The 15,386-nt window shown below is 48.3% G+C and overlaps 2 protein-coding genes across 6 annotated transcripts; one reads left to right on the forward strand and one right to left on the reverse strand.

The window, feature by feature from the left end:
* Nucleotides 1-475: 475 nt before the first annotated feature.
* Nucleotides 476-3,946, reverse strand: PGP (phosphoglycolate phosphatase). The gene is made up of 2 exons (XM_087734282.1): nt 3,306-3,946; nt 476-2,820 (listed from the first exon to the last, which is right to left on the reverse strand). Exons 1-2 carry the CDS (start codon nt 3,928-3,930, stop codon nt 2,495-2,497), a joined length of 951 nt encoding a protein of 316 aa, XP_087590408.1. The 5' UTR covers nt 3,931-3,946; the 3' UTR covers nt 476-2,494.
* A 282-nt stretch (nt 3,947-4,228) lies between these two features.
* E4F1 (E4F transcription factor 1) lies at nt 4,229-13,965 on the forward strand. 5 transcript variants are annotated; one of them, XM_087732007.1, is made up of 14 exons: nt 4,229-4,644; nt 5,126-5,277; nt 5,414-5,513; nt 5,918-6,123; nt 6,340-6,460; nt 6,736-6,888; nt 7,222-7,388; nt 7,928-8,152; nt 8,480-8,585; nt 9,124-9,341; nt 9,718-9,916; nt 11,155-11,315; nt 12,130-12,192; nt 12,867-13,965. In XM_087732007.1, exons 1-14 carry the CDS (start codon nt 4,488-4,490, stop codon nt 13,212-13,214), a joined length of 2,376 nt encoding a protein of 791 aa, XP_087588133.1. In that variant the 5' UTR covers nt 4,229-4,487; the 3' UTR covers nt 13,215-13,965. The 5 variants fall into 5 exon arrangements, with proteins under 5 accessions (XP_087588133.1, XP_087588135.1, XP_087588134.1 ...); XM_087732008.1 differs by having other exon boundaries at nt 4,230-4,644; nt 5,417-5,513; XM_087732005.1 differs by having other exon boundaries at nt 4,231-4,644; nt 7,925-8,152.
* The last annotated feature ends 1,421 nt before the right edge of the window (nt 13,966-15,386 follow it).

Genomic DNA, 15,386 nt, shown 5'->3' on the forward strand with positions numbered 1-15,386 from the left:
AGAGCTCGGGCAGCGCTCCGTGCCGCGCAGCCTGCTAGCTGGCTTCTGCTGCAGCCGAGCCGAGCACAAGAAATCTGAAAAACAAGCTGCAACACGCAGACAGGGTGTTCTCCCTGCAGAGGTTTTAACGGCCATGCAGCAGACACTTTCCTACTTTAAGAAATTTATGCCCTGCCTAATCCAAGGCACAGGAATGAAACAAAACCCTCTGTAAAACATTGCTTGTGAAAGGATTATTGCATTCTGCTCTGTGCTGTACTCTTACTCGAAGTAAATCCCAGCCCATGCTGAGAGCCCCGCACAGCTCTGGGTGTCTAAACCGAAGAAATATACTCCAGGGCTTGGATTTCTTTCCCCGATACTGTATGTAAGGAGTAAAGATGATAAACACAAACTGCAACCCTAACTCCCAACATTTCCACACCGTACAGCTGCACCAAAGCTCACAGAGAAAAGACTACAAAATAAGACAATACCAGGGGAAAGCAGGTTTGTAAGTTTAATGTGAATTCAAGTAGAGGCTTAAAAACCGTTTGGAAGTTGATACAGAGTTTTGAAGCATGATTGACACCTTCACCAGTACATTTCGGCATACGTGAATCGAGGTAATGGTTCCCTTGTACAGTGACCAGTACTCGGCAGGAACGAGGCTGAACGCCTCTCCTGGCATCTACTACTTTACTTGACATTTTCTGAAATTAAAAGCACCAGATACTGGAACGGAATCAAACACATCGTTAAGTCGGACCCTACCTGCAGTAAACCCGTAATGTCCATTTCCATGTTACTCAAAGTGAAAGTTCTATCTGTAAGCATCGCTCTGCGACTTTACCCAGTCACAGCCTTCCAGCTGGAGACAGGAACAGGGGGGAGATTATCCATCCTTCCTTACACAACTCCGAGTTACAAACGAACACCCTTTTACAAGATCCAGCTCATATTCTGGTAACACTGAAAGACAATACGAACTGCACGGTTATTGCTGTACAAACGAGGTGGCAAGTCTACTCATTCCGAGTGTCCGAGCCGAAGGAAACGGCATCGACACGCTGCTAGAGCTATTCAGCTGCACAGTGGGAGATGAAGGAAGGCTAGTGTTTCAATTTAACTGCTGATAGTGGAATCTATGGAATAAAAGCATGTTATTTGCATATATAATTTTTCATTTAATTCTGTAATGCAAACGCTTTCAACTGTGGCCTTCGATTCAGCCAGCATAAAACTCTACCCCGTGGCCTGAGCCGTGCATCACCCAAACCCACCTAAAGACCAAAATGAAATCATCACCTGAGCAAGCAAGCAAGCACTCCTCTTCAGGCAAGCAACTTGTGCCGGGCCCCCACGCCAGACACACGCGGAAGATATTAACCTCAGGTATTTAAAGGAAGCACGTGCCATCGTCGCACACAGCCAGTACGCTTACAGCCTTATTTCAGTGGAAAGCTGTACCCTGTATGACATCCATCCCCCGCGGACTGAGCGTTAATTTGGATTCTCCAGCTAAAGCCAAAGCAAGCGGCTGTTTTGATGCTGAGGGAAGCGTAAGAACTAACTCGGTACTAATTCAGTTATTTCTGGGAAGCAGCAGCAGTGAAGGACAGTCCTACGTGGTTACAGACTTTCTGCATTACCAAATGCAAAAGGAGAATTAAACCTACTGTGATCAAAGTACATTCCTCTTATCCTCCCTTGTGGGAAACAAGATATATTATCATATACTATACTTAAATTCATATTTTAAATATATTCTGATATATATTTAGGATCAGGGTAGTTCTTGTGTGTACATGCACTTTACACATACATCCAACACTTGGACAAACACAGTACACAGAAGACACCATTTGTGTTCTCCAAGTAGAATCATCCTCATCCGCATCACAAGTGCAATTTGCAACAATCAAATAAAGGAGACGGATTTCCGTTTCTGTGACCTGACGTTGCGCTTGCAGCGGGCTGTACTGCTAAACAGGACCCCGTCCAAGGGGAAAAAAAAAATAAAAATAATCAATCTAAGGCCAAACGCTAATTCTGCCAGCCACTGCAAGCATTTCCAAACACAGCTGCTAAGTTGCTACATGCTCCAAGAGTCATTTCCCTGAATAAACCAGACTGAGCCGTGGCCCGTCCAGGCGAGGACGCGCTGCAAGTTGTTGGGTTCTTTTCCTCAGATCAACCAGCTCTACTTTACTCAACTCAGTCTAGAGGACAACGTGACATCAAGTATCACAAACATTTGGAGAGATGTGTTGCTTATAATTTAAAAAAACGCCCCAAGCCCACAGGACACGGGTGACACCGTAATGCCCTCTTTGTTTCAAAGTGCATTTAAAGACTGAGATGTAAACAACATCATATCGAGAGGACACAAAGGTTAAAAAGCTAAGGGTTGCTAACTCCAGGTGGTATCCTAGTGAGTACGTTACTGTCACAAGGTGATTAACAGGGGCCCTCTGCGGGGTACTGCTGCAGAGGCTGCGAGCATTTTGCTATATTAATCCCCCAGCGCTGGGAGAAGGTCGGCTATGCTGTCGACATAGTAATCGGGAACCAGGCTCTGCCTGGCAGGACAGTCGCTCTCCTGGTGGCTCTTCACTTCGTCCAGCGTGGTGACCCCAGTCAGCGTCAGCAGCGTGGTGAGGCCGCAGCTGTTGCCCATGAGGATGTCTGTGTCCAGCCGATCTCCCACCATGATGGTACGAGCGGGATCGATGTCGAACTCGCTCGCCACACAATCGAACATGTACCGGTTGGGCTTTCCGACGATGAATGCCTCGCGTTGGGCTGCCGTCTCCACTGCTTTTACCAGGCAGCCGGTCCCTAGGGAGAAAACAGAAAACATTGATTAGAGGCTGCAGGAGACTCTGGGCATCCACACGAGCCAGTACAAAACCACGCGATGCTTTGGAAACACAACACTTCAGCCTCACAGCAGGACAGGCAGAGAAACAGGTTAGTTCCAGAAGAGGCAGTGCATATTCTGCCAGGAGGCTGGAATCCCATCCCACATCCAGATCAAAAAGGAACCACTATTCCCCGAGTAAAGGATCAACAAAGATTCTCCCTCTTTTAGGGGGTGCAGTGAGGAGGAGGGGAAGCCCAGGCGCCAGGCCACCCGGGCTGCCACACCGAGGTACCAGCCTAATGCTGCCCTTGTCCTGAGACACAGGGCCGAGGCCGGGGAGGCCCCGGAGCCTGGGGACTCGCCTCGGGCGGCTCTGGCGGGGCCGGGGCCGCTTCCCCGCACCCGCCGGGCGGCAGGCGAGGTGCCCGGCCGCCCCCCGGCCCCCCCCGGCCCCGCGCACCGGGGATGGCGGTGCCGCCCTCGAGCGGGAGTCGGTGGTCGCGGTTGGTGCCGACGAGGAGGCAGTCGGGGCCGCCGCGCAGGAGGTAGCGCAGGGCCTGGCACAGCTTGGCGTAGCTGAAGTGCTCGTCGAAACCGACGAGGACGGCGCGCACGGCGGGGTCGAGCGGCGCCTGGGCCCAGTCGGCGGGCGCGGGGCCGGGCAGGGCGGCGGGGCCGGGCCCCAGGTGCGGGACGCCGACGGCCTCCAGCTCGGCGGCGAGCGCGGCGCTGCCCAGCACGTAGGCGGCGGCGCCGGGCGGCAGGGCCTGGCGGAGGTAGCGGGCGGCGCAGTAGGCCGAGCCGAAGACGTGGCGGGGCTCGGCGGGCGGGAAGCCCAGCCGCCGCAGCTTCTCGGTGTAGGCCGCGCGCGTCCGGCTGCTGTTGTTGGTCACGTAGCAGAGGCGCTTGCCCGCCGCCGCCATCCGGCCCAGTGCCGCCGCCGCGCCGCCGACCGCCGCCTCGCCCCGCCACAGCACGCCGTCGCAGTCGAAGAGCAGCGTGTCGGCGGCGCCCAGCACGGCGCGGGCCGCCTCGGCCTCCAGCCGCCGGCACCGCCGCGGCCCGCCGCCCGCCATGGCCGCCATCGCCGCGCCTCAGCCGGGCGCCCGCCCCCCGTCCGCCGCCGTTGGCCGCGCCGCGGCCGGCCCGCGCTCCCATTGGCCGTTCCTCGCGCGGCCCGCGCCCCCATTGGGAGGTGGCGGCGGCGGCCCCGCCCACCCCGCCGGGAGCCGGCGCCCGGCGCCCTCTCCCGCCCTTCCGCACGGCGCCGCTGACGGCCGCTCCGCTCTCATTGGTCGACCGCCTCGCCGGCCCGCCCTCCGCGCGCTGCCATTGGCCGGGAGCGCGCGGTCACCCCAGGCGCTCCGCGGCCCATTGGGCCATCCGGCCGCCCCGGGGGCTCGTTAGGTAACTCGTTAGGCTCCGGTCCGCCTGGGCACAGGGGTCAGAGGTCACCGGGGGCCACGGGGGCCGGCCGCCAACACCGCCCAACGGCTCCCGGGCCGCGCGCGGCCCCGGAACCCCTGCGCGGCGACCGCGTTCCCCGCCGAGCCCCCGCGGCGGCCCGTCCCCCGGCACGCGGCCCGTTGTTATGACGACACGGCCGTAAAGCCGCCATCTTGGCGGTGCGGCTCGTTGCGACATGGAGGCCACGATGGCAACGAGCGCGGGGCCGGCGGGGCTTACGGCAGCCGCGGCCGAGGAGCGGGAGGGGGCGGCGGCCGCGGGCTCCGGCCCCGCCGCACCGCCCGCCGGCCCCGCCGGCTTCCTCAGCCTCCCGGCGCCCTTCAGCGAGGAAGGTACCAGGCGCGGGGCGGGCGGTGCCGCCGCGACAGGGCCCCGGCCGGAGCCGAGGGGAAAGCGGGGCCTGGGGGGCGGCGGCGGGGCCCCCGGAGGCCCCTGAGGGGGCCCGGCGCGGCGGAACCGGCCCCTGCGGCACTCGGCGCGGGGTGAGGGAGGTCCCGGCTGCGCCGGGTCTCTCAGCGGGGGTCGGGGAGGCGGCTGGGGCCGGGGTCTCCGTCCCCCTCTGCGCCCCGTTCCTACCTGGGCCGCGGGAGCGGTTCCCGGAGCCCGGCCGGGGGGATCGCCCCGCCCCGCCCCGCTCCAGAAATCGCCTCGTCGCAGGAGCCAAAGTACCCTCCGGCAGCGCATCCCCCCGGCTCCCTTCTCTCCTGGCGGGGGAGCTCACCCGGACAAGCAGAACACAAGTTTTTGATGTGAACGCTGCTCGTTAATAGGTGCCATATTTTCCTAAACCGATGCCCGAATTTTAAATCGCAGATGAAGATGACGTGCATAAGTGTGGGCGCTGCCAGTCGGAGTTCACCTCCTTGGAAGAATTCGTGCAACACAAATTACAAAAGGTCTGCCAGCGAGCTCCAGAAGCTCTCTCTGCTGCATCAGCAGGGCTCCTCAACCAAGAAGTACAAAAGGTGACAGCAGGCTTCTCCCCAAGCCGTGGCTGAAAATAATTAGGATGCAACGGTCTGTTGGGTTGGAGGGGAAAGAACAGAATACAATGTTTTTAAAGGTAATAAAACCTTTCTGCTAAAACGTTATCTGTTGCAGCAGGTTGTTCCTTCTGTCGAGGAGTCGATAACTGTTGCTCATATAGTTGTTGAAGCATCTTCAATAGCAGAGGAAATCAGCAACGCATCAGCTATAGTAGGTGAGCCTCCAGACGCTTGCCTTTATACCCCTGCCGAGTTAGGAAGAGTTTACTTGCCCGGTGTACCTCTTCTGTTTGATTTGTGTTGCGGCTGGGTACGTGACACCTCTGTGTGACTGAGCACGGGGACTTGGGACGGAGCATTACCTCAGAGCTGTGAGACAGGCATCCCTAGGCCAGCTTTGCAGTTCTCTCCCTATTAACACAAGCTCGATTAAAAACTCCATTCCAGAAATGTCCATTTTAATATTTATGCTGTGATAATGAGAACTTTGAAAAGAGCCGTGTTCCAGGTTTAAAGCACCTGTCTCCCCTGCTTACTGCATGAAACGCTGAAACATTGCTCTAGTCGCGTAAAGCTCTCTTTTGTCAAGAACATAACTGTCTTCCTATCCTTTTCCCAGGTAGTGGGCACATCAAAGAAGTCATTGTTGCAGGAGACCATGTTTTTGAAAACCCAAATGGTGACGTTGATGGGGAAGTCGCTGAAGAGCAAGGCAACCCTGATGATCAGGAGCAGGATATTTCCACAGAGCTGATAAAGGTTAAGCTGCTGGTTAACAAAGAAGGGCGATACGTATGCGAATTATGCCAGAAGACATTTAAAACAGTAAGTATCACTTCTGCTGCATTCGGGTCAGCGAGTTATTTAGGCTAGCTGTTAACTAAGACGTCTCAAGATTGAACAACAATGTGCTTCTCTACTGCATACTACACTTTCAAAAGCAAAGTTCTGCTTTCAGAAGGAGCATTGTTTTTCTTCACAGTTGAAATGTAAAATCCTTAACCACTTGGAACATCTTTTAAAATGAAATTCTTTCTGTAGGCCAGCATCCTCAAAGCTCACATGATCACTCACAGCAGCAGAAAGGACTATGAATGTAAACTCTGTGGAACTTCCTTTAGGACAAAAGGGTCTCTGATTCGACACCATCGGCGTCACACTGGTAAGACAGTTCTCCAAAATAAGAGTTCCTTGTTGCTGGGAGTGCACTGTGTGTGGTTATCCGGCTTACCTTCCAGTGGGATTTATTGCTGCTTTCCATCTTCTGCTAAGCTGAGACTGTGGAGCTCCCTGATATCTGGGGTGCTGGGAGGCAATGTGAGGTTCTGGGATAAACACGGTGTCTGCTCACTGTAGGAAGCTGAAAGCGTTCTTCTAGCAGTCTGTCGCTGGCCGTGGTTTGTTTAATACTGTTGTTTCGATTCTCGTCATTTCCAGATGAAAGGCCGTACAAATGCAAGAAATGTGGGAAAAGCTTCCGGGAATCAGGAGCTTTGACTCGGCACCTGAAATCTCTGACACCTTGCACCGAAAAAATTCGCTTCAACATGAACAAAGAAATAGTGGTCAATAAAGATGATTTGCCAACAGGTCAGTGATGCTGCTAATAGCTGCCCTGCGTCTGATAAAACCGAGCATGGTCCCAGCACTTGAACTACAAATTCTTTCTCATTTATGAAAAAAACATCGCTGTGGTATTCAGTTCGTGTCTTTTATACAGGAAAAAACAATTTATAGAGCTAAACTATTAACCTGAAGTGCACGTAGTCAGGCATTGACTGTGAAGAACGTTTGAGAATCTGGTACAAAGCTGGCTTTAACAGGCACCTCATATTCTAAGACACATTTTGTGTAGGGCACAGCAAATTGATTGATGAGGGGTGGTAGTACACCAAGTGATTCATTGTGCCGCTTTTCTTGAAGGATCCTGTAGTTCAAACGCAGACACCGTTTCATCAATAGCGAGTGAATCCATCGAGACCTCGCCCGTGATTCATCTCGTGACAGATGCAAAAGGCAACGTTCTTCATGAAGTCCACGTCCAAATGCAGGAACTTCCTGTTGTCGATGGGAAATCCCTGGACCAAGATGTGAGTGTCATTTCTCTTACATACCCTTCATGTGTTTTATGCAAAGAAATGTTTTGAAGTATTTCACCTCATGAAAAAAATTTTCTTAGGTGCTGAGAATAAATCTGTGTGGTGGAAGTAAATGGTTAATTAGCTCTTTTTCATCTGAGAACATAGAAGGCACTCTGCTCTGACCTTGTCTGGCCATCTGCTGCTGCTGAGCTTAGCAGCACGTGTATAGCATACAGGGGGATGTGTAGGGTTCACCACCACATACTGGACGATACAGAAGGTGAGAGGATGTTTTTGTTGACCATTCCCTGCTACGAGATTCTGTGGTAGGAGCAAAGGCTTATCATCCCTTGGACTATGTCTTTTCAGAGTACAGATTCACCTCATCTTCCTCCCCAGTCCAAGGTCATTCCCTTGTTGATCTTTCAACCCTGTATCACAGCATTAGACACCCTAGAAAGAATGACTGTCGTAGCAGTGTTGCTGTAAAAAAAGGGCTAGCTGTGTATTTGCTGTACCAATTACTGGGCTGTTTATTCCTCCAGCAGTCACATCCTGAGGAGCTGCCATGCGAGGGGGAAGCGAACAGCGAGAATCTGCTGAGGCAGGCCATGAGGAATTCGGGTATTGTGATAGAGAGAGTCGCTATGGAGGAAATGCAAAAGCCAGATGAGCCTGCTGTAGCTGCTACAGAAGAACTAGAAAATGAAGTGGTGGAAGCGGAAGAGGAGCCATGTGGGGAACAGCGTGTTGAAGTAGAACAAGCGGAGTCTGTATGTTTGTATTCTATAACTAGATTAATTTCTTAATCTTCCTTGCCTGCGCTTGGTTGTGGACAGCACTGTTAGCCTCACCGTCCCGCATGTTATCCTCGCTGCATCTCTCCCTGTGCCTGTGCCTTTGTGTCAGCTTTTTTAGTTATGTTTTTCACGTATACTTTAAGTGTAGTGTTAGTACACACGCATGCTCTCTCTCTCCTTTTAACAATATAGATATCTTTCTTGCGAAAGCTGGAGTATTTAATTGGGAATTTGGTTAGCAACACTTACTGTACACACTACTACAAAAATATTTATGTTGTACCATTTTCTTTCCAATAGACAGATGCAGAAAGAACAAATGGGTACAAAAGTTATGTTTGCCCTCACTGTAATGAAGCCTTCAGTGAAGCTACTTCCCTTGAAACACACATCAAAGGTCATTTAGGTAAAGTTCTCCTGTTTAAGCTGTTGTCTAAAATGCACTGTGTCTTATTATGATCTTAAGCATAGTACAGCTTTCTCTGTTTCAAATTCCTTGCCTTTACGTGGCCGTTAGCCATGCAAAATCAATTGATGCGTAACACACAAATATGAAAAGGTTGACTTTGGTTGAGCTCTAGAATGGAGGGTGAAAGAAATACTTTTTTAAAAAAAAAAAGTTTCCATGTTTCAGGGCCTGCACTGCATCCTTGAAAGCAGAATTTTGTGACAAGGCCAATAAAAAGGTTAGTGAGGCAGAACAGGTTGATAGGCTGGAACTGCTGCTTGAAAGGCACCAAAGGCCGTAAGAGCAACATTTGAGCAGAATTTACTTACGAATGAGACAAAGCCCATACACACAGTTAAACATATAATTTCCCTCCTTCTCCGGGTTAATTTTTTTGTAAGAATTTTGTTACAGCATGTACTAGATACTTGCTAATGCTGGTTGTCCTGTATCAACCACGCGTTCTCTCTCTCTCTCTCTCTCTCTCTCTCTCTAGATTACAAGCCTTTTAAGTGTGAGGACTGTGGCAAAGAGTTCACAAAGGGCTATCTGCTAAAAAAGCATCAAGAAGTGCACGTGAACGAACGGCGTTTCCGCTGTGGAGAGTGTGGCAAGCTCTACAAGACCATTGCACATGTGAAGGGGCATCGAAGAGTACATTCTGATGAGCGGCCGTATTCCTGTCCGAAGTGTGGCAAGCGGTACAAGACAAAGGTGTGCCTCCCTCACAACAGGCTTGCCTTCAGATTTTCCTTTCCAGAGCCAGGGTTTGGGAGAAGTTTGGAGGCTGTGCTTCTGAAAGAACAAATTGCCAGCTCACTTGCCTCTTGTAAGAGCAGAAGCTCCAGAAGGAGCTTTTGTTTTAGTGGGGAAAAGAGGAACAGTCTTGGAAAAACCTTCATGTTTCTTAAGAAACTGTTCCTTCATGTGTGAAAAAATTACGTAATAATAATAAAACCCAGTATTTATCGTGTCTTACATGAGAAGAAGTCCTCAAAGATGTTGACTTTTACCCTGGAAGCTAAAATATTGCTTGCTTGAGTTTGTCCTTCCCTTTAGCTGCCCTTCTCTTGCTTCTCTCTTTGTACAGAATGCCCAGCAAGTTCATTTCCGTACGCATTTAGAGGATAAGCCTTATGTCTGTCAGTACTGCAGTCGGGGCTTTCGGGAAAAGGGCTCGCTGGTCCGCCACATCCGCCATCACACGGGGGAAAAGCCTTTTAAGTGTTACAAGTGTGGGCGAGGGTTTGCAGAGCACGGCACTCTCAACAGGCACTTAAAAACCAAAGGTGAGATGGCAAAGCTTGTCTGTGGGGGGTGTGTGTGTTGTTCTAGGATTGGGTTTGGACAAGCTGCTTTTTGGCGGAATGGTAATGGCTTTTTCAGAGTGGATCTAACGACCTTTGTCCAAGGCCATTTGTTTCTCTGCATCGCAGTTGCATTAGAAGGAGATGCATTATTTTTTTTTTTCATCTATGTTAATGAATATTTCTATTGTGATCTTTCTGGCCAAAAATGATGCTGAACAAACAGCTATAAACCAAATATATAATCTAGATCATCTAAATAAAGATAACCAGAACAGAATTTGCATTAAGAATCTAACTACAGGGGTGTTATGGTCTCTCTGCTCCAAACTCTGGCTTAAATGGTCTCTGTGGTGTTGCCACTGTCCTAAGTGGGGAAGACAGACCCTATACCATACAAGAGTCTACCCCGAATTGTGACGTGCTTCTGTTCCAAGGGTATACACAAAGAGGGAGAAAATTAACATTTTTGTAAAGTAATGCCAGAGAGATCTTGATTTCTGTGTTGCGGAAGAGGTGAGAGGACCGTAAAACTTGTGATGTGGCACACAGTGTTACGGTTAAACTTACCGATTGGATTTTTTTGGCATTAAGTTCATACTAATTTTGGGGTTTTATGAAACGCTGTAAAAACACAAAGTGTGGATGTTCTGTGAGGAAAATGTCTTTAAGTAGAGTTAAGTTCTCATAGACAATCTTGTTTGATCAGATTAGCTGCAGTGGACCTGCTGCTCCTTTAGCTCCTAAGCACGGATTTTCAAACTTCTTCAGGTAGCGATGATGATGTATTGAGATTGTAAAGGACAATACAAGGAAAAAAAAAAGTTTCCTAGGTAGATACTGAAATGTAATGTATAAGCAGAAAAGATACACGACTTAAAATATACCAGAAGTCTTACTGTATGTTCTTCACATATGGCTTTTGAAATCCTATGTGGTTTTACGCATCTGAATTTAGTTGTCTATTTTTTTGAAATTACACTGGACAGTGGCTCTGCTCGAGGCTCAGTTCAGTTGTCTGGTGTCACGTAGGCCTCTTCTAGGCCGTTATTTGGCCTGTCTTGGTGGGATGAGAGCCTGTCGTCTGACTGCTGCTTGCTTGTCAGTGGCATCCTGTTAAAGGAGTCTCATTTGTGCTGTGTAGTATTTTCCAGGTACTCCTGTATTTGAGACGGTTATGAAAAATAATGTTTTTCTGGCATTTTTGGAATACCATTCAGGTGGCTGCCTCCTTGCTTTGAAAGAGGTGGAAGAAGTGATGGTGTCTGAAGAGAGTCAGTCAGCTGACAACTTAGCTGCAACAGTCATTTCTGAAGATCCTCACACTGTTTTGGTGGAGTTTTCTTCAGTGGTGGCGGACACTCAGGAATACATCATTGAGGTAAGAAGTGGGGCAAACAGCCTTTTCATTCTGAACTTAGCAGGGTATTTTGTCGGTAAAAACTGCAGTTGTGCGTGTTCCTCATCAAGGCTTTTGGGAGAAGGTAAAATAGGATCAATCTGGTGCTACCCCTGCCTGCATGACCCTAGGAATAAGTAGGATTAATCTTGTTCAGAAGGAGAGCATCGGGAGCCTACTTCACCGCCCTTCTGAAGTCCTGCGTGTAACGCAGGCAGGAAAATGAGAATGCAGGGAAGACTGACAGTAGTTCATCAGAAGGCTGAGACTGAGAACTTCTCACCATACCAGATTTTATGTCCTCACAAACTTGCTTCAGCTTTCCCTCAACTTTTACCTACTCTTTTCTCCCATTTCTGTTTAGCTTATTTTGTCTGAAATAATCTCTGTTGTTTTTAACTGGCTGCGGCTGCCAAAAGCAATGAATTACACATTTTGCTTTCTCCCCCTTCGTGACAAAGAGCAGACATCCGTGCAGAATAACACAGTTCATTTATTGAGCCCCTTTAGTGCTGCCACAGTTTTTCTACAATAGGAGAAAAATCTGCCAGTTGGCCACGTCCTGCTGAGAGAGGATGTTCTCTTTCAGTTATTTGTGAGCGCTCTGTATTACTTTTAAGTAGCTCTCAATAATAGCATTTGGACAGAATTTCAAGGAGGAGCTGTCTTTAGAGTAGCTATTGCATCACAGGGGGAACAGAAAGACTTTTGTAAAAGATCTTAGTGTCTTATATCTTGGTAATAAAATATTTTTATAATAATCTAAAAAGAGAATCATCATATTTTGTCTTTCAAGACTGCTACTGAAGACATGGAGACCAGCGAAGCTACTGAAATAATAGAGGGAACAAGACATGAGGTAAAGCAGCCACATAAACTGTTATTTTGGGGACTTGCTGTAGATGAAATGAATCATTTTTAGTGTCTAAAAGTCATGATAAATAAACCCAACTTCAAATAATTAATGTACCTACCTCTGTAATTTTGCAGACCTGTCTGTATAAAAACATAATACTGGTCATACTGGGTTTGACTGAGCTCTCTCAAGCCCAGATCCTCTCAGTGGTGGTGGCTAGTGACTTGCATGGCTTCACACATGAGAGCGCAGCTGCTGGCTAAGTCGAATTGTACGGTAACACTTCAGCCTTGGGGAAATGATCCTCTTAAGGCATTACTGAATGCTAAAAATAACGGTTGCTGCAAAGTCGGAGGCTGGCTAGGCTCTTGACTTGCAGCCAGTTTCAATGTCTGGGCATGCATCGTTAAGATTTTTCTATAAACAGTAGTTTGACTTTCTGTGAGAAGTACCCTGCTGGCAAAACATCTTCAGCAACATGAGGTGTGACACGTCCTCGGAGTCTGCTGTTCTCGGGGTGATGAGAACTTCGGTGAACAGCTGGAGGAAACTGGAGTTAAATGCTGCTTGTTGTACTGCCCTGCTGGTCATCAAGCACTGTTTATGGTGATGATAATTGCCTTCTAACGGAGTACAATACACCAAGAAATAACGTGGCCTCTTTTCTCTTCATGTAGGTTGACAGCCACATTATGAAGGTTGTGCAACAAATAGTAAATCAAGCAAACTCCGGTCACCAGATCATTGTACAGAACGTCACTGTGGCAGAAAACTCTGAAGTAACCACCGATGCTGCGGACACCATCACCATCGCGACCCCTGAAAGCCTCACGGAGCAGGTTGCTATGACGCTGGCTTCTGCCATCGGAGAAGGAGCAGTGCTGACTACGGAGGGTAGCATCGAGACGGAAGAAGCAACGGTGACGATGGTGGCATCCGAGGACATTGAAATAATGGAACATGCAGGAGAGTTTGTGATCGCTTCCCAGGAGGGGGAGGTGGAAGTCCAGACTGTGATTGTGTAATGAACAGCATGCAGCTAGTGACAGATGTTAATGTAAAGCTTACTCTTTTTTCTCCAGTTTGGGGAATTTGATCAGTTTGCCATTGTAATTGTTCAGAGAGCAAGGGAGAGAATGCTTCTATAGGTAAGTGGCTTAACAGGATGGTACAGATGTTTTCTGTTTGAAATGGAAATAACAGTAGTTAAAAGCCTCTGCATGGTTATACTGTGGAAGTGACTGATACGCCATATTTGACAGTCTCAGTATTTTGTACAGCTGCCTCAAATAAAGAAAGATCCTTTGCGAAGCATTTACCTCTGACCACAGGACAGTAGTGTTCTGGTGTTTAGATTTAAAAGGATTCAGAAAGTGAAGCAAGTATGTACGGTCTCATAAGAGACTACTTAATCATATGCATTTAAAACCAACCAAGAAAACCAAACCTAAGGAGTTCTGGTGTGCATTCACCACCACCACTCAGAAACTTTCATGCCTTTAACCTCACTACTTTAGTCCTCCTAAGGCATGGTACTGCAGTATTTTATTTTATATCCTGGACAAGTAGCCTTACGTACTGGTCTATGAAAGAATGCATCATTGTACCCTTGCAATGCCAGACAGGCTACTCTGAGAGCTAGTCTGTTGGTGTGTAAAGCCATATTGTATATGATTTTCTTTTTTTTAAACCATATATGGATTTTTAATTGCATATTGTACAGATTCGGCATGTAAATAAATACATTTTTAAAAATAAAGTTATTTAAAGTTCTTACTATATTTTTCCAATTTCTGCTCTATTATCACGCAAACAGAATAATTTCTGGAAGGAGGAAAGGGCCATTTAACGTTGTGCTTAAGAAACCTTTGTCACTGGGCGAGTCAAATACGCTGTTTTTCCCAAAACAAATGCAAGCCTCTAAAAGCAGCCAGCACATCTATGCCTTGGAGATCTTTCAAGTGATCCCTGGTTAAAGGGATTTCAGAAGGTCACCTGCATAGCTGCAAGTTTATTTTTGTCTTTGACTGTGAAGGCAGAGGGTTTTCTTGAGGGACACAGATGAAGTGCCTAGAGAATCCCTCTACAGAAGTGGAAGACGACATCGCTGCTGTGCTTCTGAAGTGGCATGTTCAGTGATTGCAGGTGGGCAGCCCTAGAAACAGCCTCAGCAACTGTAACTTCCCCGACTGCAAAATGCCCCAAATATAAAGAAATTCCTAAGACATGGTTGAGAACAGGTATATCAAACAATGCGATAAAGATGAGAAATGCCAGAAGGGTTAAGTTTGTAAGACCTGGATGTCCAGAGCTCAATATCAGATTTCTGATACCCTTTTCAGGATGCTGAAATTTTGTCCAGAAGGCCATCACTTTCATGACTCTAAGGCTGAAATGGCATCTTACTTTGAATGAGCTGAAAATAGGCATCAAGAAAGAGACTTAGCAGGTAAGGAGAAGTAGCACGTGCGGTAGTTTCCTTTCTGAAATTAAGGTCCTCCATACTAGTACAGATTTGCAGTAGAACATGGTTTCCGCAGGTTAAGATTCTGCCAGTAATTATGCTCTTTTCCAGCTAAATACGTGCAAGCTATTCTACATATTGTTAACAGTGACGGGTTAATCATTTGCCAAACAAAGGTACTTACAAAAAGATGAAGCTTCCTCCAAGTTCACAGCTGCTCTTTGTTAGCTCTTCCCTTGCAAGTGCACACACAAAGGAAAAGATTCACTTCGCTTAGGATGGACCAAACTTGCCTCTCCATACCAGCAAATTTAATATTGCTCCCTCTAGCAAGGAAAGAAGAGGACTAAGCTTAACCTCAGAGATCTCACCACGTGAAGCATCTTAAACAGCGCTCTGCTGAGGCATTGTTAATCAGAATACTGCTGAAAATAGCAACTCCCAGCTGAATACAGGCAGCTGGGAGTTACTGTTTTCATGCAGGGGGGGGAAAAATGTGAATAGCTGACAAATAGGTGCATTCAGATGTTTACAACTTCCACATGTGTGACCGCTATATTCCTGTAAAGTCTCCTGCAGGAAGACCTATTTAAGATGTACCAAAGTAATTCGGGACCTCAGTTTGCCTATTATACAGTGCTATAATGCAGCATACAAACAGTAATCATAAAAAAAAAAAAAGAAGTTCCTTGCGTACGTGTGCCGCCTTAGCTGAACCTCTCTAGTACAGCTT

The sequence above is a fragment of the Nipponia nippon genome, unplaced genomic scaffold (assembly GCF_047370975.1).
Source record: "Nipponia nippon isolate SJK-2023a ecotype South Korea unplaced genomic scaffold, ASM4737097v1 scaffold_5, whole genome shotgun sequence".
Taxonomy (NCBI): Eukaryota; Metazoa; Chordata; class Aves; order Pelecaniformes; family Threskiornithidae; genus Nipponia; species Nipponia nippon.